At 33.9% G+C, this 22,147-nt stretch overlaps 1 protein-coding gene across 1 annotated transcript in view; it reads left to right on the forward strand.

The window, feature by feature from the left end:
- The first annotated feature begins 1,665 nt into the window (after positions 1-1,665).
- The window catches only part of LOC114327466 (uncharacterized), a 713,641-nt gene continuing 693,159 nt past the window's right edge, over positions 1,666-22,147 (forward strand). The window contains exon 1 of the mRNA XM_050649213.1: positions 1,666-4,100. Within this exon, the coding sequence (XP_050505170.1) occupies positions 1,666-4,100 (2,435 nt within the window). The remainder of the gene's footprint in view (positions 4,101-22,147) is intronic.

The following is a 22,147-nucleotide window of genomic DNA, read 5'->3' on the forward strand; positions in this document are numbered from 1 at the left end:
AAAAATAAGTACATAAGTATCAATGCAAACATCAAACCATTGCATATTAAAAGTATTACTATTACAATAATTATTGTTTTTTTTTTTTTTTTTGGAGGTCGTCTGACATATGTCTCCGATGGCACTGCAGCCTCATGGGCTTATTGTGCCAACCATCCTACCTTTTATGTCACCCAATCCACAAGCTTGGTTCCACGTACCAAATTGTACATCCCTAGCATGGGTTGGGTGGCATATTCTGCTGGACTTAATTTTGGTTGTCCATAAATAGCCTGTCTTTTGTGATCCAAAGCCTCACACTCGTACAGTACATGATGTGCTGTTTCAGTTCCCCTATTGCACAGTCTGCAGTTAAGGTTCCCTTCGTACAGCCCAATTCTATTCAGGTGTCCTTTTAGGGCACAGTGACCCGTGAGAAGACCTGTAATTATGCGGAGCTGACTCCTATGTAATTTTATTAGTTCCTCAGCTCTCCGTTTTGAGGGTTCCCTTATTAAGGGCCTCCCTTATTATAATTATTGTTAATTTTATAATAAAATGAAACAAGTCAAAAACGTGAAGGTTTCTAACTACCTATCTAATAAAATAATAGTAGAATATTGAAATAATACTTATTGCACTTTAGTAATTTTTTAAATTTTTAATTAGAAACTGCATAAAGTTGAAATAATACGGCACATAATAAAAAATAATTTCTACTAAAATGAACTAACTCATAAATGAACTAACAAATCTTCAACTAGTTTTCTAATAAAGTGAAATAAATCTGAAAGGATACACTTTTCTAAAAAGAGATAGCAAATAATATACTTGTTAAGACTTTGTCCTAACTTTAATCATTTTTCTTTTACACACTGCGCGAAAATTGTGGAAGCCGCTTCTGGACTTTAAACGACAGGTGTAATAAGGTGCGCAGCGCAGGTGAGAGACAAAGAGATGCAAGGGAGAAGCGCGCCACGCAACTTACCAGGTGTTGAAATTCACCAGCCGACGAAGAAACATCTCAATGTGTATCAGATAGTCATTTTGTATTTAAAACAGTTTAAATTTTGTTTGTTAGTATGTGCAACTTTAGGTAGTTAATTAAATAAACACGTTTTACATAATTGTGTTTAAAAATCCAGGGAAACAACCCCAAACATGGTAGCAGAGCTAAGTGGTTTATTGGGTATAAATGGAATGTTACAAAGCCGGCATTTTTATCACGAGGACGCAGTGGAATTTTTGTGAGTTTTATGAGCAAATGCATCGTCAGAAATCTTGTAAGTACCTCAATTCTAATATTTACATACATTTCCTTACATTTCCTACACTACTTTCTGTGTTTTTGCTGTGTTGAACTCATTAGAAGGGCAATTAAGGGAAATTACATTATTTAATAATATTATTAGGGCAATTTGAATAAAAAGTAGGGGTATTTCACATCAATTTCGTTATTTAAAAGCAATGCACCCATTTTAAGGTTTAATGCGATCATTTTACTGTGTTTAATTATTAGCGGGATATAATTGCATAGATATAATATGGTTGTTTTGAGGTAAAAACATACAGGGGTAAGAAAACAGTCACACATTTTAGGGTTCAACACGAATACATAAATATTTGATCTATTATTACTGTTTTTAAGTTTATTTTTATAAATTATTATTGATACATATTTTAACAATGTCGACACCTGAGGTAGATGGGGGCGATAGGGGACAATTATTGCAAAATGAACAATTGCGAAGTGATCAATTAAAAAATGATCAATTGCGAAATGAATTAAATAGGTTACAGAAAAAAAGGGCTACGGTCAAAGGACAATTATCTAGGTTTGAAACATTTACAAATAAGTACACTAAAGAACAGGGTGCTCAATTAACGGACAGAATGGACAAGTGTCGGGAATTGTGGAGGGAATTCAATGATATTCAAACAGAAATAGAAATAATTTCAGATGACTCCCAGAACGCTGAAAGTGAACGTTCAGATTTTGAGGAAAAATATTTCAGGTTAATAGCATGGGCGGAGGTCAAATTACAAGAATTAAATATTAATGAAAATGTCTCAGCCGGTGAGACGTCGCAAAATATATATTTTCATCAATCTCCGCACATAGATAGAAACGTCAAATTACCTACACTGAATATTCCGAGTTATGAAGGGTCCTATACAGGGTGGCTCGAATTTTATAATACGTTCAATGTTTTAATACATAGTAACGAAACTTTAACAAATGTTCAGCGTTTCCATTATTTAAAAAATTCATTAAAAGGCGAAGCCGCAGGCGTTATACGTTCACTGGAAGTTTCAGATAGAAACTACGAGGAAGCATGGGGTCTACTAAAATCTAGGTACGAAAACAAAAAGTTAATTGCAATGAGTCATATCGATTCGCTGTACAATTTTCCAAATTTAGGCAAAGAAGGTGGGGGTCAATTAAGGAACTTTTTGGATACAATAAGGAAGGATCTTCGGGCATTGCAATCATTGGAGGAAGATGTTGAAAAATGGGATATTCTGCTGATATATATCTTAGAACAGAAGCTGGATCCAATCACAAGAAAAGAATGGCACAAGGAAGGAATGCACGACAAATTCTCCACGATGGTGGATTTTCAAGGGTTTTTGGAAAGAAAATGTCAAATGCTCGAGGTGTTGGAGGCAAACAAGCAAGGTTCTAAGGGTACATCCACGGATCACAAGGCAAAGGCAGGTAATAGTAGGTCATTTGTAGCAGTGGAGGGAAAATGTCAATTTTGCGAAGGAAAACATAGGGCATATACTTGCAAAAAATTTATTAATCTGGAATTAGGTGCAAAACGGGAAGAAGTAAAACGAACAAGGTCATGTTGGAATTGTCTACAGCTGGGACACGGGGTTCCAGACTGTAAATTAGGGGGTTGCAAATCATGTGGGAGGAAGCATCATTCTCTTCTCCATGATTCAACATTTCGCGCAAATTCAAGGGCACAAGGTACAGGAAACTATACAAGGGCACAAGCTCCACCGCCAGGAGTTGAAAATCATGCAGAATCAAGGGCAAATAACGGGAACTATTCTCATCAAATACAAGATGGTTCAAGGGCACACTTAGGAAATCAATCAACTCACACTAATGGTTCAAATCATTCGCGATACCAAGGATATTCAATGCATTCATCAAATGATAATTTTAGGACGGAAACCAATCAAGTTAATACAAATCAAGAAAGGCAAGGAAATACTGGGGCATTTACCTCCATCAGTCTAGGGGCAAATGCAAATCAAGGGCATTTTGGTAATGATGATAACAATCATTCTTTTATGGGCAATAATTTAAGACAAAGTTCGGAAACGGTGGTTTTGCTGTCCACAGCAACCGTTTATATCACGGGTAAAAATGGGATTATACATGAAGGAAGAGTACTTTTAGATTCAGGATCACAATCCAATTTTATGTCACGGGAGTTCTTGGGAAAACTAGGGTTAACACCAAAACATATTGATATTTCAGTTAAGGGTATAGGTCAGAGTTCTACCAAAATTACACATGCAGTAGATGCTATGGTTAATTCAAGAGTTAATAAATATTCATTCAAGGCTTCATTTTTGGTAATAAATGATATTGTTAGCAATCTTCCATCAATTGATATCAATTTAAAATTAATTCAAATTCCAGAAAGGTTAACTCTCGCAGACGAACATTTTGGTATATCTACCAGGGTAGACATGATCTTAGGTTCATCAGTTTTTTGGCAACTTTTATGCGTGGGGCAAGTGCGTATAGAAAACACTAACTTGACGGTTCAAAAAACAAAATTAGGATGGGTTGTGGCAGGAGCGATATCTTCACAACAAAATATGTCATATTTTTCAAAAATCGAAGAACATACTTGCAACTTTTCTGTCAATAGTTCTATACACAAACAAATAGAAAAATTCTGGTTATTGGAGGAAGTCGGTGAGGAACACAAATCAACCAAAGAGGAACAGGAATGCGAAAGGGTTTTCAAGGAAACAACCGTAAAGAATGAAGAAGGACGATTTAGGGTAAATTTGTTGCTACGTAACAACATAAAGCATTTAGGAAACTCATCATTGATGGCAGAAAAACGATTCAAACAGCTCGAAAGAAGGTTAGAAAAGGACGAAGAATTGCGAGGGTCGTATCATGCATTTATTCAGGAATATATAGATTTAGGGCATATGTCAAAAATAACTTCAGAAGATACACCTTCCATGCAGAAAGGGGATATTTACTACTTACCACATCACGGGGTATTCAAACAAAATTCTATTACCACAAAATTAAGGGTTGTGTTCGATGGTTCAGCATCCACAGATACTGGCATTTCGTTGAACGACACATTAATGGTTGGACCTAAAATACAAGACAATTTGTTCGATATTCTTCTAAGGTTCCGAAAGCATTCCGTCGTAATTAGCGCCGATATTGCCAAGATGTATAGGCAAGTGGAAGTGAAACAAGAACATAGAAATCTACAAAGAATCTTATGGCGATTTAATAGGGAGGAACCCATTCAGGCATACGTTCTTAACACGGTCACATATGGAACAGCTTGTGCATCATTTCTAGCAATTAGATGTCTTCATCAAACAGCTTATGACAATTTAGAAAAATATCCAGAAGCAAGCAAAACAATATTAAAGGACTTTTATGTCGATGATTTATTGACAGGTGGTGATACAATTGAAAACGTTCGAAACTTAAAGGCTAAAATTGCAGATATCGTCAAGGGGGGCGGCTTCTCATTGAGAAAATGGGTATCAAATCGGAAGGAAATTTTAAACGACGAGAGGGATTCAAGTGTAGATATTGAACATTATTTTTCGGATAAGGACGTCACAAACACATTAGGAATTTTATGGAACTCAAACGAGGATACCTTACGGTATAGCATCAATATTGATAAATCACAAACGAGAGTAACAAAACGGATTATTTTGTCAACAACTTCGCAGATTTTTGATCCAATGGGATTGCTTGGGCCAGTTGTTATTCGAGCAAAGTTAATCATGCAACAACTTTGGAAATTAAATTTAACATGGGACGAATCTGTTCCGTTGGACATACAAACAATTTGGGTACGTTTCAGAAATCAAATAGATGAGCTTAGGAAGATTAGTATTAATAGGCAAGCAATTTGTACAAACAACGTCGGAACAGAGATTCATTGCTTTACGGATGCATCCGAAGTGGCTTATGGGGCCGTTTTGTTTATAAAATCAACCGATACAAATGGGAATAATCACGTAAATTTGCTTTGTGCAAAGAGTAAGGTAGCTCCATTAAAGGTGGTGTCTTTACCCAGATTAGAATTGTGTGGATGCTTACTAGGTGCAAGGTTGGTCAAACAAGTGCAAGAAGCAATGGGAATGTCAATAAACAAGGTTCAATTTTTCTGTGATTCGACTATTGCATTATCTTGGATACGTGGGGAGCCCAGTCAGTGGCAAACATTCGTTTCGCATAGAGTAACGGAGATTCAACAATTATCTTCAGTGACTACATGGAGGCACGTTTCTTCTAAGGACAATCCAGCTGACGTAATATCCCGGGGAATTGATCCAGATCAATTATTGAAATGTAAATTATGGTGGGAAGGTCCTGAGTGGCTTAAGTTCGAATCGGATCAATGGCCAGAATCATTGGTCAATAATATTCAAGAAATCCCCGAAAGAAAGAAGAAATCGGTACTATTATGTACTTCAACGGTTTCTGTGATAAGGATTGATAAATTTTCTAGTTTTACTAGGATTCAAAGGGTTTGGGCGTATTGCCTTAGATTCATTACCAACTGTAAGATTTCAAATATAAGGTTAAGTGGGACATTGCAAGCAGATGAAATTCATAGGGCAACCATACAGTTAATTAAATTTGTTCAAGCAGAAGCATTTGAGAAGGAATTAAAAACATTAAAATCATCAGGCATTGTTAAGGGAAATAATAAATTAATTTCATTAAAACCGTTCATTGACGAACAGGGGTTAATTAGGCTAGGTGGTCGTCTGGAAAAGGCGAATATTTTATATGATCAAAGGCATCCGATAATTTTACCTAATAATAATCATTTAACTGACCTAATTGTTCGTGGAGAACACTTAAAAAACATGCATGCAGGTCCTCAATTATTGTTAGGAATAATAAGATTAAAATATTGGCCAATTCAAGGCTTTCGAACAGTATCGAAGGTTACAAGGAAGTGTGTAACTTGTTTTAAGGTAAAACCGGTGACACAAAACCATATAATGGGAGATTTACCAGTTGAACGCATAACGCCTTCTAAACCTTTTACTAATACTGGGGTAGACTATTGCGGGCCATTCGATATTAAGGTTAGTAGACTTAGGGGAGAGTCATTTGTAAAGGCTTATATATGTATATTTGTTTGTCTATCGGTTAAGGCCGTTCACTTAGAGTTAGCTTTCGATCTAACTACGGAATCATTTATCAATTGTTTTAAAAGGTTTATAGCGCGAAGGGGTTTGTGTCAGTATCTTTTCTCAGATAATGGGACTAATTTTGTTGGGGCAAAGAATCATTTTAATGATCTTCATTCATTTCTTGCTAATCCTGGGAATCAGACGAAATTCACGGAGTTCTTCTCGAATGTTGATATAAATTGGGCATTCAACCCTCCACGGTCCCCACACTTTGGTGGAATTTGGGAGGCAGGGGTTCGTAGTGTTAAATTTCATTTACGTAGAGTAATGGGAAATGAACGGTTGGGATACGATGAGTTTAACACGGTGATAACACAGATAGAGTCTTGCCTCAATTCTCGTCCTCTCATACCTCTAACCGAAAATCCTGAGGACCTAGAGGTACTTACACCTGGACACTTCTTAATTGGTTGCTCATTAAAATGCTTACCTCAAGAAGACTTACGGCAGCACAACGCAACTAGAATTTCCAGATTTCATCACGTCACTCAAATCATTCAGCACTTCTGGGATAAGTGGTCTAAAGAATATCTCGGTCATCTTCAGACACGAAGTAAATGGCGCACTTCAAGCAGCAGACAGGTGCAACTCGGCGATATGGTCATTATCAAGGAAGATGATCTTCCACCTCTCAAGTGGCAAATAGGTCGTGTGATTGATGTTCATCCAGGCAGAGACCATGTAGTTAGAGTGGCAACAGTGCGTACGAATAATGGACAATTTAAACGCGGTGTGAACAAACTGTGTATTTTACCCATTGACATTGAATAACTTTATTTTCTATTAGTTTTAGAAACTGAACTTCCATTATTATTATTTTTTTATGTGCGTTAAAATGGGTTGAAAGGCGGACCTTCCAACAGGGGGCGGTATGTTAAGACTTTGTCCTAACTTTAATCATTTTTCTTTTACACACTGCGCGAAAATTGTGGAAGCCGCTTCTGGACTTTAAACGACAGGTGTAATAAGGTGCGCAGCGCAGGTGAGAGACAAAGAGATGCAAGGGAGAAGCGCGCCACGCAACTTACCAGGTGTTGAAATTCACCAGCCGACGAAGAAACATCTCAATGTGTATCAGATAGTCATTTTGTATTTAAAACAGTTTAAATTTTGTTTGTTAGTATGTGCAACTTTAGGTAGTTAATTAAATAAACACGTTTTACATAATTGTGTTTAAAAATCCAGGGAAACAACCCCAAACAATACTTACTTGTTAGTAAAATACAGAATTGTTTCGTATTGTATCACTTTCTTTGAAAATACCGGATATCTTACCTCCAAACACAGCCGGAGTATAACTCAATTCCACCACTTTACGAGTACCGGTTTGTGCAAAGGCGTTAGTAAAAAAGAGCGGGAAAATCATTTATCTCTCTCATTTTCATCATTTTAACCTAGCTGTTAAACGGAACAGGTTCTTCTCGTCTAGTTAGTTCACTTTATGATTAAATCTCGAAAATAATGAATTTTGAGTTATTTCGCTTTTTTATTAAAGGTGCGATATTTTGATTTTGTATAACAGCTTCGATACAAGTGGTGCCACTTTTATTCTGAAAGATACTCCATAAAGCGAAGCCTTCTGTACACAAAACGCAAATTTAAAAAAAATATGGAGTTGGACCATTATTATTCTGGGCGCCTCATATCATGGAAGGACAGAGTCCAATAAGAAAGTATTAAGAAAAGCATCAGAGTACCAAAAAGATTATGTAAAAATAAGAAGACCGCATATTTAGGGCATATATTACGAAGAGAGCGAAATACTTATCAGCAACTAGTAGTAGAAAGAAAATATAGGGTAAGTGAAGTCCAAGACCCCTTTACACACAAAAACGTCATTTTTTCAAAAAGAATAGCTTCAGAACAATATTAAAATTGTTCAGCATATTGTGTATAATAGTAATATGTTTCTGTACAGATAAATTAATTCATGCTCAAAGGTCCTCTACACCACAAACGCTAATGACACGACTCGAATTTTCAAGTCTAAAACAGTTAATAGGAATAAAAGGCACGTTTCGAGCATCTGGTTTATTAAATATGACCCAAGTATACTTTCGCTAACTTAGCATCATCAGGGGCATTTCGTCAAATTAGGAAGATATCCCGGCAAAGTGCAACTTCTTCTTCTTGATGTGCCTATCCGTGACGAATGTTGGCGATCATCATGGCAATCTTTATCTTATCTGCAGCAGCGAGGAAAAGTTGCACAGATGTTGTGTTGAACCAGGTTCTGAGGTTTTTTAACCAGGATGTTCTTCTTCTTCCTGGACCTCGCTTTCCAAATATTTTTCCTTGCAGGATGGCTTGTAGGAGGGCATATCTGGATTCATTTCGCATAATGTGTCCAAAGTATTCCAACTTTCGAGATTTGATGGTGGTTAGTATTTCTCGGTTCTTCCCCATTCTTCTAAGAACCTTCTCATTTGTGACCCTATCAGTCCATGGGATTTTAAGAATTCTCCGATATAGCCACATCTCAAATGCTTCCAACTTTCGGCACATATCCTCGTTCAAGGTCCATGACTCAACACCATAAAAAAGGACAGAGAAGACGTAACATCTCAGCATTCTTACTTTTATACCAAGAGAAAGGTTGTGGTTCTTGAAAAACGCCCCCATACGGTTGAAGATTGATCTAGCTTTTCCGATGCGCGCTCTTATTTCTTGGTTATTGGTCCATTCTTCATTTATTATGGTGCCGAGGTAGTTGTAGTGCCTCACTCTTTCTACAGGGGTTTGGTTGATATAGAGTTGACCTTCTGTTATCCTTTTCTTGCTGACGATCATAAGCTTTGATTTCTTTACGTTTATATTGAGTCCATATTGCTGACTGTAATACGTGATTTTGTCCATGAGTACTTGTAGGTCTTCTAGGTTGTCCGCAAATACTATGGTGTCATCTGCATACCTGATATTATTTAGCCGGTACCCGTTAATAGAATACCTTTTTCAGTTTCGTGCAAAGCTTCGATAAATATCCTTTCAGAGTAAAGATTGAAATTTAGGGGGGACAAAATGCAGCCTTGCCTCACTCCACGCATGATTTTGACATATTCGTTGAGTTCACCGTCAACTCTGAGGTTTGCAGTCTGATTCCAGTAAAGGTTTCTAATTATTTTCAGATCTTGGTTGTTAATTCCTGCTTCTTTTAGTATTTGCATCACCTTGGCGTGTTGTACTCGATCAATCGCCTTCTCGTAATCAACCAGACATACGTATACGTCGCAATTTACGTCTCTGTATCTCTGGAATAAGACTTGTATTGAAAACAAAGCCTCTCTCGTACCAACAGCATTTATGAACCCGAACTGGTTGGGCGAAATTTGACTTTCACATAGCTTGTAAATTCTCGTATGGATTACCTTTAGGAACAATTTTAGGAGATGACTCATCAGGCTTATCGTACGGTATTCTTCGCACTGTTTGACTCCTGGTTTTTTTGGAAGTGCAATAAACTCAGACTTCAGCCATTCTGTTGGTTTTTTTCCAGAGTTGTATATGTTGTTGAATATCTTTGTGATTATTGCTATTGATTCGTTGTCCATCAGTTTGAGTAGTTCTGCTTGTATATTATCGGGACCTGCTGCTTTGCCATCCTTTAGCTGTGTTATGGCAAAATAAACTTCCTGCTGTAATATTCTTGGTCCATCATTTACCTCTTCTTCTAGCTAAAGGGTGTTATCTCTTTGGTCTTCAAACTGTTTTTCTAGATATTCTTTCCACGTTCTAATTTTACTGTTTATCTAAGATGATGTTCGGTCAGAATGAGTTAGATTTCCTCCCTGTCTCCGTCTTAGTCCACCTGTGAGTTCTTTAACTTTCCTATGTACATTGTGACTATCGTACTTTGATTGTAGAATCTCAATTTCTTGGCATCTCTCCATTGCTTCTTTTTCTTTCGCTTCTCTAATTTTCCTTCTTATTGATATATTGATTGTTTTGTATGTCGTGTCGGGGTCATTTTTGTCATTTCTTCTTTCGTCCATTAGTTTCAAGATCTCATCTGTCATCCATGATGTCTTCTTGGTAATTTATCTGCCTTTAAGTGTCTATCCTTTACATTTTGAACTATTTCGGTCATCTGTTTGATCATTTGTTCTTCGTTCGATGCGTCTCTAATTGCAGTCACTTGCTCGTTTAACGTGGCTTGGACCCTCATTTTCGTGTCAGGGTCTTTTAGCATACGTAGGTTGTATGATTGTGATTTCTTTTTCTGCACTATTTTGAGTTTGACGCGAAATACTCCAACCAGTGGAGTCCGTCTCTAAGTCTGCTCCAGGATAAGCCTTGACAGATGTAAAGCTGTTTCGGAATCTTTTGTTTACTAAAATGTAATCTATTTGATTTCTAATAATTCTCCCGGGTTTGTCTTGAGGGGATTTTCATGTGTACAGCTCTCGAGGTGTTAATTGGAAAAATGTGTTAGTGACAACGAGTTTTGAGTCTTCTGCGAATTTTTCTAGGAGGTCTCCTCTGTCGTTTCTGCAACATTGCAAAAATTTGCACTGCAACATTCTTCACAAAGTGGAACATTGGCAAGAAATTTTAAAAATTTGAAACTAATAAATACTTATACACTGGACAAAGGACAAACAGATCCAAATTAATTGAATAAAAAGTATGCTACACCTTAGCAAGTCAAAATGAAAGAACCTTTGTTATTGTTCTTTCATTTTGACTTGCTAAGACGTAGCATAATTTTTATTTAATTAATTTTGATCTGTTTTTCCTTTTTCCAGTGTATGTTATATGTATTTATTAGTTTCAAATTTTGAAAATTTCTTGCCAATGTTGCACTTTGCTGGGATATCTTCCTATTTTGACGAAATACCCCTGATGATGCTAAGTTAGCGAAAGTATACTTGGGCTAGATTTAATAAACTAGATGCTCGAAACCTGCCTTTTATTCGTATAGATTCCATACATTCGAGCATTCAACCTACGTCTATTTTTTTTTAAAGTTTAGTTTTTATACTTATGTCCATATTATTATTTTTTACGACTTTCGTAATATGCTCAAAAAGTTTTAAACCCCTTAATAGGGGAGTGCAATTAGAACGAAAAGATACAATGTTTCGGAAAAAATCAAACAAGGTTATATTTTTCTAAAACTTTTTTTTTTGGTTTATAAATATGTTAAAGTAAAAAGTTCTACTCACAAATTTCGCCGCTAATTGTTTATTAATTGTTTAAACAATAACAATTGTTTTGTATAAATAATGTTAAGATTATGGGTGAATTCAACATTTTATTTTGATAAAAAATGTTTTTATTTTAGTTTTGATTATGCTGAAGCCGAATCTGACATTACAATTTGCAAATTCAAAATGGCGGATTCAAAATGGCGGATTTTTTCCTAAAACTCCTTCAAAAGCAGTTGTAAAATTCGAATTTTTTTTATAAAACGTGTTTGTTTACATATATGTGGATATTTTTGAGAGGTTGCTGAACCTGAATCAAATTTTGATAATTTAAATTATAAAATGGCAGATCCAAAATGGCGGATAACTTAAAAAATAGTTGTAAAATCATAATTTCTTTACAAAATGTATTTATTTCTACATATATTTATTTTTGAGAGCTTTGATAAACCTAACTTAAATGTTAACATTAACTATAAAATGGCGGATGTAAAATGCGGATTTTCTAAAAAGAACATAAAAAAGAACATTTTTCTAAAATATTTATTGTCTTTATTTTTAACAGGTTGTTGAATCTGAATTAAAGATTAAAAATTTAAATTTCAAAATGGCGGATCCAAAGTGGCGGATATTTAAATGAAAAACAAATAGAATCCAATCAAACAAATATGGAATTTCGTTCTTAAAAAAAGATAAACAAGTCATTTCCACAATATTACTAAAAATTAAAATGTATTAGAAAGAAAGAACAAATTATTCAAAATCTATTTCTTCAATATTCAAAAAATTGTTGCAATGGGATCATAAATAAAAAAGCTATTCCTAGTAAAAAGGTCTGCATATTCTAAAACTTTAAATGCAATCATAAAATATCAATTTTTATCAATTTTGTACAAGATATGTCAATAAATAAAAATTTCAGTTAGGAGTAAAATACCTATATTTTTCATAATACTGAAAATTGTTATTATGGAAAGTTGTTCAGAACTAAAAAACATGTGTCAATGTGCAATTACACTCTTCTAATCGAAATATTGTGAACTATAAAGGTACATATTTATTGCGCGAAATATAATTTGTTTACATACTACCTCGTATAATATTGATAAAATATAATATTTTATATTTGCATATTAAGTGTTAGACCATGCACAGCTATTTATGATGAATAACTTTCTTCATAAAATTAATAATAAAGCAGTTATCATAAATAATAAGTGAAAATTTAATGATGTTGGGTATAGTTAATTTGAAAGAATATTAAAAAAAAACAAATTTTCGATTAGAAGGATATAACTACATATTGGAACATAGTTTTAATTCCAAACAACTTTTCTTTATAAAAATTTTCGATATTGTGAAATATAAAGGTACTTTACTCTTGAGTGAAATTCATATTTTTTGACATAACTCGTACAAAATTAACAAAATTTGATATTTGATGGTTGCGTCTTATGTTATATACGATGCAGAGTATTTTAAAAAGAATAACTTTTTTTCGTAAAACTGATATTAAAAAAGTTATCAATAGGTTCCAAGTTACGCAGACATACTGTATAAGAGCTAAAAAAGTTTTTTTTTTGAACATTTATTATTGTTGGAGCCTATTATTAAATATATTCTAGGTAAGTTTTACAGAAAAAAGTTTTGATCACTCTGTATATACATTTTTTCAGCTGGTAATTTTCAGTTTTTGTAGTACATTTTTGTTATCTTTATTAGTTTTCTCAAAAATAAATTGTTTATTTCATTTTTAAACCAAAATAATTCAGTGTTTTTTAAATATTAGGTACATCCTAAGCTTTTAAAAAAATATCAAAAAAATTGTATTAGATTTATTCAAACTTCAGTAATACCGTCTTAAAGTGGTGGGAATTCTGTAAAACTACGAAGTTTTCAAAAATTACATTTTTTGAGACAGCGTATTATTTGAATTAAATTTTTGAGATTTTTTTTGAATAAAACATCGTTTAGTAAGATGATTGAGAGGTAAGTTGTGCAAATTTGAGAGTTTTATAAGAAAAATTGTATTAGTTACACATTTTTAAATCATTTTTAAACAAAATTCATGTAAGGCTCACTTTCCGCCCACACCGTACTTATGTCCATACACTTTATTTCTTTTTATTACAACCATAAGATAGCTTATTTCATTTTCTTTCATGTCCAATTTGTAAAATTTCTTTTGATCCATTAGTTAAAGAATTACATTAAAAAAACTCAATTGTGCACTTCTTCCAACGCTAGTTTACAGTGCGCCAATGTGTGTGAGAAGGGTGACTTTGGCGTTATAAATAAAAAATTACAGAAGCTAGAGATTTAATTTTAGAAAAATCTTTATATAAGGTTTTTTTTTGTAAAATTTTCTGAATTTTTCAATGGTTAAGTCAGTTTTTTTCTAGAAATTATATTTTCGGAGTTATTTAAAAAAACATCCAACTTCGCTGTTCATTTGTTTAATAAAAAATGAAGCACCCACTTCTCGAGTAGAACTTTTTGATATGTTGTTTATTAAACATTTCTTAATGAAATTACAAAAAGTTTTATCTTGTTTGATTTTTTCCGAAGTGAAAATCTAAATGCACTCCCCTATAAAGGAGGAAAATCTTTTAAAGTTCGCACACAAAAATATAATTTTCATTTGGATTCAGAGGTTGTGAGTTTGGATCTCATTAGGGGTATAAGGTTTTTCATTTATTAAAAATTAATAACTGAAAATAGTTTCTATCCTTGTGGGATCGGTACTCACGTTCGAACACCTTGAAGATAAAGTCTTTATAAAGATAATCTAGTCGACTTTTCAAAGTAACAAAACATTTACTGAACACACACTACATACTACACTAGGTATCTGACTGAAAAATCAACTGTGCCATGCCAATGCCCATTAGTTGTCGATGCATTAAGCTAAATAAAATATATTTGATTGACCTTATTAATTTTATTTCATACATAACAACAACATTAATTGTGTAAGTTGTATGGACCAGACTCTTAAATATATGCGTACCAAAAAAAAGTTGATTATTAGCAAGAAAAATCAATGAACCGGCTCTAATTATGCTAAATGAAACCAATTGTGTCGCAAACTCCTCGGTAGAATGCAGTAGGATGTGGTTACCCACACTAAAAGAAGAAGTCAATAGAAAGAAAATACCAGGATTAGTAAGTCAATAACATATCGAGCTAGTAAAGAATTTTAAATTTTGGCATTATTTATACATCTATGTATTACTAATATTATTTATAATTTAAAATAACATATGTGCATATTAAGGTCAGAATTTGGTATTAGTTTTGAGAGTAAACAAAAGTAAGACCTTATACTCACGATGTCGGGATAGTATTCTACGAGGTTTTTTCCTGGCTTTCCCTTGTGATTTACTATGGAATCTCTAACGCGAGAATTTTAGTGTCACCGTTGCATGTGGTTGTCTTTTTAAAGACAGATCACATGTTATGATTTTTTTGTGACGGATATTCTTGAGTTGGGGTTGATTTCATGTAATCGAATGAACCCGGTAGGGTCGTCCCAGAAACGCAACTCATAAATATTGACAATATCATTTTAAAGTCTTATACTTTAAAATGTATAATTGCCGATGTCTGAATTGCCGATATAATTGAGTCAGAATAAAAAAATTATTAGAAGATTTTTTACTAAGCAACAACATTTATGTTTAATTCATTAATATTTTTTGTATTTTGACAACAGCATCCGATTTGGACGTCAAAACGTTAATAAAATAATTTTTTTAGTAAAATTGTTGCTTATTTCTCATCAAAACTAGTAATGATAAAAATGTCACAAGAAAATAGCTTCAGAACAACAGCAAGCTAAAAAATTGTTAATAGCTTAACGGTGTCTAGTCGGAAAAATTTTAATGTATGGGAATACTAAAACAGGGAACGTTTTAATTGTGGAACGTGATTTTAATTGTGGAACTTTTCATCATGACAACTTTATGATTGTGAAAACTAGCAGGTTGTTTTTTAAGTTTGTTCAATAGCAAACTTTATAATTATAGTATATGAAAAAATGCTTGACCGGCAAATCTGTTAAGCATTTTAATAATTCCGACACGTAGAACATGTCAAATGACAGGAATTCTGTTGGACCTAAATAGCAGTCTCATTTGTGCATGATAGTTTAATGAAAAGGTAACAAATCAATTGGAAATTTTGTCCGATAAAATTCACGGGACGTTTTCGTAGTCTGACGTTCGAAACTTGTAACCTGTTCCACAATTAAAACTTTCCCTATTCCAGTGTTCCCGTGCATCGAAATTTGTCCGACTAGACACCGTTAAGATATTAACAAATTTTCAGCTTGCTATTAATATTTTTTTTTTGGTGCGCAGGATTCATGTCTATAATTGAATTGGTAATACATGTAAATACAACATTAACAAAAGCTTCAATATTTTTCTAAACTATACTAGATACGAATTTTCACTTACGTCATTTTTTTCGCAGTGTACCAGCAATGCAATATATTATGTACATAATAGTACAGAGTATTTACTGTCTAAGAAAGCAAAATTTATGCTTCAGATTGGAATCGTTGGCTTAGGTTTAGTCTGTTTAAAAATGGATTTGAGAACATGAACTCTCGTAGTATGATAAATGCAGTTTGGTTTTTTGCTTAGGTCTATGCGATTATTACACTGAAATATTTCGAACAACGGTTGATAAATGATTGTTTTTATATCGAATTTTGCTGAATCTCATATATAAAGATTAATAGTTGATCACACTGAGATATGATGGAATAACAAATGTGAAGCTTGTGCAGATGTCTTGCTGCAAACGTTATTGATTTTCTAATCCAAATTAAATTTAAAGATGATTCTGTGAATGTATTTTATCTATCTATAGGTGATAATTTTCATGTGAAAGTAGGATTGCACCAAGGATCGGTGCTTAGTCCCTATTTATTCTCATTAGTTTTGGACCAGATAAAAGCGAAACTACAGGTTAACATTCCATGGTGCTTAATGTATGCTGATGATGTCGTGTTAGTAGGAAATAGTGAAAGAGACTTAGAACAAAAACTGGAAGAGTGGACAAGCGCTCTGGAGGAAAAAGGTTTAAAACTTAGTAGGACAAACACAGAGTATTTGGAATGTTCATTTAAAGATGGAGTTACTACAAACAAAATGGTATATTTGGATGGTGAAATGATTGGTAAAAGCAATCGTTTTAAGTATCTGGGATCGGTATTACAGAGTAATGGAGAAATAGATGGAGATGCGTGCAGTAGAATTAGGGCTGGATGGATGAAGTGGAAGGAAGCGAGTAGTGTGTTGTGTGACAGGAAAGGTTCAATGAAGCTGAAAGGAAAATTCTATAAAACAGCCATAAGACCAGCTATGATGTGCGGAAGTGAATTTTGGGCAGTGAAAAAGAAAGAGGAACAACGAATACATGTGGCGGAAATGAGAATGCTTAGATGGATGAGTGGAGTGACAAGAAAGGATAAAATTAAAAATTAGTACATTAGGGGAAGTCTAGGTGTGGCACCAATTGATGCCAAAATGAGAGAGCATAGGTTGAGAGGGTTTGGTTATGTTCAACGTCGAGACGTTAATCATCCAATACGAAGAGTAGCTGAAGTGCAGATTCCTGGAAGGAGTAGGAGAAGAAGACACAAGAAGACGTAGGGGGAGAAGATTAGGCAGGGCATGTTGGTAAAAGGGATTAATATTGATATGATCCAGGATAGAATTGTGTGGAGAAATGCAATTAGGGAAGCCGACCCCGCATAGGGATAATGAAAAGAGAATGGTGAGGTATTAGAATTTTTACAGATGTCGCCGTCTTTCCGGTGCTTTCTGTTCTGCCATTCTCCATCTCTAAGGTCTCGTTTTCCATGGCCTCGTCCACTTCATCTCTCATTAACAATGTATGTATATTAACACGGTTATAATATACTAATAATGTAGTACAAGTAGAAACTACTATAAAGGATAAAGGTCAAATTTAAATAGAGAAGAATAGAGCTTTAAAGGAAGGAAAAAAAGAAGTTTTTCTCGAACATCAGGAAGATGCAGAACTGATTTGACTTTACCATGGAAACAAGTGTGATATTGCCGAAACGTTGTCAAAACAATTTTGTTTCTAAAAACTAAAATTATTCAACGCGGAGCCAAAACCCTATTACCACAGAAATCACATTCTTCGGAAGATCTGGTTATTTCTGAGAGGATTAATCCACGGGATTTTAAATATTCCCTGATATAGCCACATCTCAAATTCATCTATCTCTGCATTGCTTTATTTTGGTCACGATATCTTCTTTTAGTACTTTCCTGATCTCTGCATTTGCTAGGCTTCTATATTCATTTTCCTCTATTCTGATTGGTCCCAGTATGGTTCTCATGATCTTTCTCACCATTATTCTTAAGCTTTCTTTGTCTTTTTTGCCGGCATCTTCTCTTCCTTCCGTATATTTTTCAATAGTGATAGCATTTTTTCCTTTAGTTCCTTTCCTCCATATTATTTTAAGTTCTATGTTAATTTCGTCTTTTCCTGGAGCTTTTCCATTGTTGCTCCTCTGTATTGCTTCCTCGAGTTCCTCTACTGTTGGCGCTTTTGAGACTTCAATATGTATTTCGTCTGCTTCTTTTTCCACTGCTTCCTCTTCCTCATGCATTTCTTCTCCATTGTATTCCTCCGTCAAGAGTTCTCTGTAGTGATCTGCCCATACCTGCTTATATTCATTGTCTTCTACTATGACTATTCTCTCTTTATTTTTTATTCCATTTGTTTTACGTTTGTATTTTTTGGTTTGTTCTTTAATATTTTTATAGAAATGTTTCGTGTTTCTAATTGTTCTTTCCTGTTCTATTTCTTGCATTTTTCATGTGCTCATCTTCTTTTATTTTGTTTTATAATTTTCTTAGCGTCCTTTCTTAATTTTTCATAACTTTCTCTGTCTTCCTCTTTATCCGTTCTCAGCCATTTAATTCTTGCTTACACCTTTTTTGCTGTTAGTTCTTTACATTTGTTGTTATACCATTCGTTTTTTGTTTTCTTCTGGTGTTTGCCTACCTGCTTCTTTGCAGCTTCTTCTATTGACTTTTTGATCATGTCCCATTCTGATTTGATGACCTCTGCTTTATATTTCTCTCTTATTTGCATTGTTACTTCTTCTTAATATGTTTTCTAATATCTGCATTCTGCAATTTATCGACATTTCATTTTTCTGTTGATTTTTCTGTTTCGTTTGGATTTTAACTTTTTGTCTTATGGTGACTGTGACCACATAGTGGTCTGAATCGGCACACGCACCTCTGAATATTCTGACGTCCTTCATTGATGATTGTTTTCTTTTGTTTTATAGCATGTGATCAATTTGGCTATACGTTTTCTGATCAGGTGATCTCCATGTTACTTTATGCATTTTAGGGTGTTCAAATTTTGTTGAGCTTATTATCATGTTTGTTCTTGTTGCCAGGTTACATAGTCTTGGACCATTTTCATTCGTGTTTTTTTGTATGGTGTGTTTTCCTGCAATTTGCTGTAAAAAATCTTCTTTTTCGATCTGGGCATTGAGGTCTAATAGTATAATTATTATAACATCTTTTTTTGGGTAGTTTTTCCATCTCTTCTTCTATCTTATCATAAAAATTGCCTTTATTGTCTGTATTGCTTGTTTATGTAGGTGCGTATAGGTTTATTAGTGATATATTGAATGGTTTATTATTTATTCTCACATTCGCAATTCTTTCACATATGGGTTTAATGTTCTGAGTATAATATTGTAAAGTCTTGTTAATCAATCTGTCCTTGTCCCTCCCACCGTATCTCTTGCAGCGCTGCAATATCTATTTTATACTTTGCTAGTTCTGTTCTTCCAGTCGTCGTTTCCTTTGCTAGTTCTAGGAATATTTTGAACAGGGTAGGGGATGTTGAGCAGCCCTGTAGTAGTTATATTTAGTCCATAATCTTGACTGCAAGACGTGATTTTGTTCATAGGACTTGTAGGTCTTTTGGTTTCCCTGAAATACTATGATGCCATCAGACTCAGAGTGGAGTTAGCATCAAATAATGGTGGAAGCTGTGTACACATTGGTATCAAGTGCCCTAAAGTGGCTTTTTTAATACCACTCAAACTTAGTTTTTCTTTGAAGCAACTTGAAATTCCAAGCTTGGAAATGCTTGGAAAATTTTTGCTCAAAATATCACAAAACAAGAAAAAACCACCCAAGTACTTCGAAAAACTAAACATAGAGTCTCTAGAGAACCAAAACACAAAATGGCTGTATAAAAGACGTTTAGAACAAAGATTTGAGATAAACCCAGTAACAACAGGTGAAGGAGTAAATGAGACATGGGCAAAAATAGAATATAATATATTACAAGCCGCAAAGGAAAGCATAGAGGTCAGAAAAATTAACCTGAATGCAACAAAAATATCAAAGCCCTGGTTCAATACTGAAATAAGAGATCTAGCGTATGAGAAGAGGAAAGCATACCTAAAATGCTGCACTAACAAAACACCAAACAATTACCAACAATACAGAGATACAAGAAATTACATCAATTCTAAGATAAGAAATATAAAAAGGGAATATTGGACACGCTTTACCAAAGAAATGGAACACGATTTGTATGGGGCGCAGAGAAACGTTTGGAAAATACTAAAAAATAGGAAAAAATCCATTAACGAATATAGAAGTTTAAATAAATAGAAGCAGAACAATGAACCGCCTATATAGAAGAACTGTATAAGGAAGATAATATAATACCTGAAGAAGAGGAAGAAACAGGAAATGAAGACGAATCCAACATAGACACAGAACTAGAAATCTCAAAAAAAAAAGAAATAAGGAATAACATACGTAAATTTAAAAAGAGAAAAGCACCAGCACCCGATGGGATACCAAATTAACTCCTGAAATACGGAGGTGAAACCTTAATCGAAAACATAGAGATCTTCTTTCAAGAAATAATATGAAGCTAGCGTGTACCAGACCAGTGGAGGACGAGCATAACAATACCTACACACAAGAGAGGCAACAGCAAAGACCCTAGCAACTACTGTACCATCACCTTGCTGAGCACAACTCTTAAACTCTTAACAAAAATACTTGCCAATAAAATAAATGAAGAATACAAAATTAGTGAGGAACAACAAGGCTTTCGGAAAAATAGGTCCACAATAGACGCCATATTCATAGCCAGAGAAGTTGTTGAGAAAGCACTGGAATATAATAAACCTGCATTTATGTGCTTTATAGATCTGACTAAGGCCTTCGATTGTGTAAGATTGGAAGATGTGCTAAGATTGCTAAAGGAGAAAAATCAGCCCAGCAAGATGATAAGGATAATCAAAGACATTAATATGAAGAACAAAACCAGAAAAAAAGTCGAGAATGAACTAACATCGGAAGTAGAATTCACCTCTGGAATCAGACACGGTGATAGTTGAGCCCATTAATTTTTAATTTAGTAATGGACTAAATCATATAAAACATTAAAGGTACTGGAAAAGAATATAAAATGGCGGAAAAACAAATAAAAATCCTCTGTTGTTATGCTGACGACGCAATTTTAATCTCCGATAAAGAGGATAACCTACATAAACCGGGAGATATTAACAGAAGTTCAACCACGATTTTCTAAGTCCTGCCCTTTGCAATACTGGAAGGTTAGAGAAGGTACTTACAATTTGTAGAAAAATCCACGGGTTTCCTGTGACATTTTCCTGTGAAAATTAGATTTTCCATGAAAAAAAAAAAATAATGTGTGTGTACTTTGTACGCACGTAAGAAGTTATACTTCTATTATATGATTATATGATTATAAACGAAATTAATATACTTTTTATTTATATTTTATTTAAATATTAAATTAATTTATACTTACTACTTCTCAAACATTTTTATTAAAACAGTGCCAAAAATTAAAATAATAAAAAAATAAAACACACATAAACACATTAAAAATGCCACAAATGATTTCTGAACATTAATTGTCGGAAATTTTTTTAACTAAATACGTATTTTCTGAAAATAAAATTATATAATAAATATACTTACAATCATAAAATATATAAAGAAAATAAAAAAATAAAAGTTTCTATTGGGATTCGAACCACGAACCTACCACGCGGCTGGTATTTGCGTTATATTGGGATTCACTCGCATTAAAACTTCGCCACAGAGACAGCTTGTCATTATGTGCGAAGATCGTCTAACTAAACAGATTAACCTTTTGACATTTTTAACTTATGTAAATCAAATTATTTTGATTTTTAATTGAAATGATTAATTGAAAAAATACGACAAAACATAGAGTAAGAAAACAATATATTAGGTGAATATTGATAGAAATTTTGATGGTAATCAATTTATGTTAATAAAAGTATTACATACTACTTATGTATTTTGGTAGGTTCAAGGTAGGTATCGGAGCCCGTATAACGACTAATAAATTTTGCAATCACTTGCGTCGTGCAAAGTGGCTATGTTCAAATATCATAACACAATTTGATAAATTATTTATAAAACACTTACCAGTGAAAGATTCTTTAGCTTTGAATAAGCGAGATCTGCGACACTCATACT

The sequence above is a fragment of the Diabrotica virgifera genome, chromosome 4 (genome assembly GCF_917563875.1).
Source record: "Diabrotica virgifera virgifera chromosome 4, PGI_DIABVI_V3a".
NCBI classification, from domain to species: Eukaryota; Metazoa; Arthropoda; class Insecta; order Coleoptera; family Chrysomelidae; genus Diabrotica; species Diabrotica virgifera.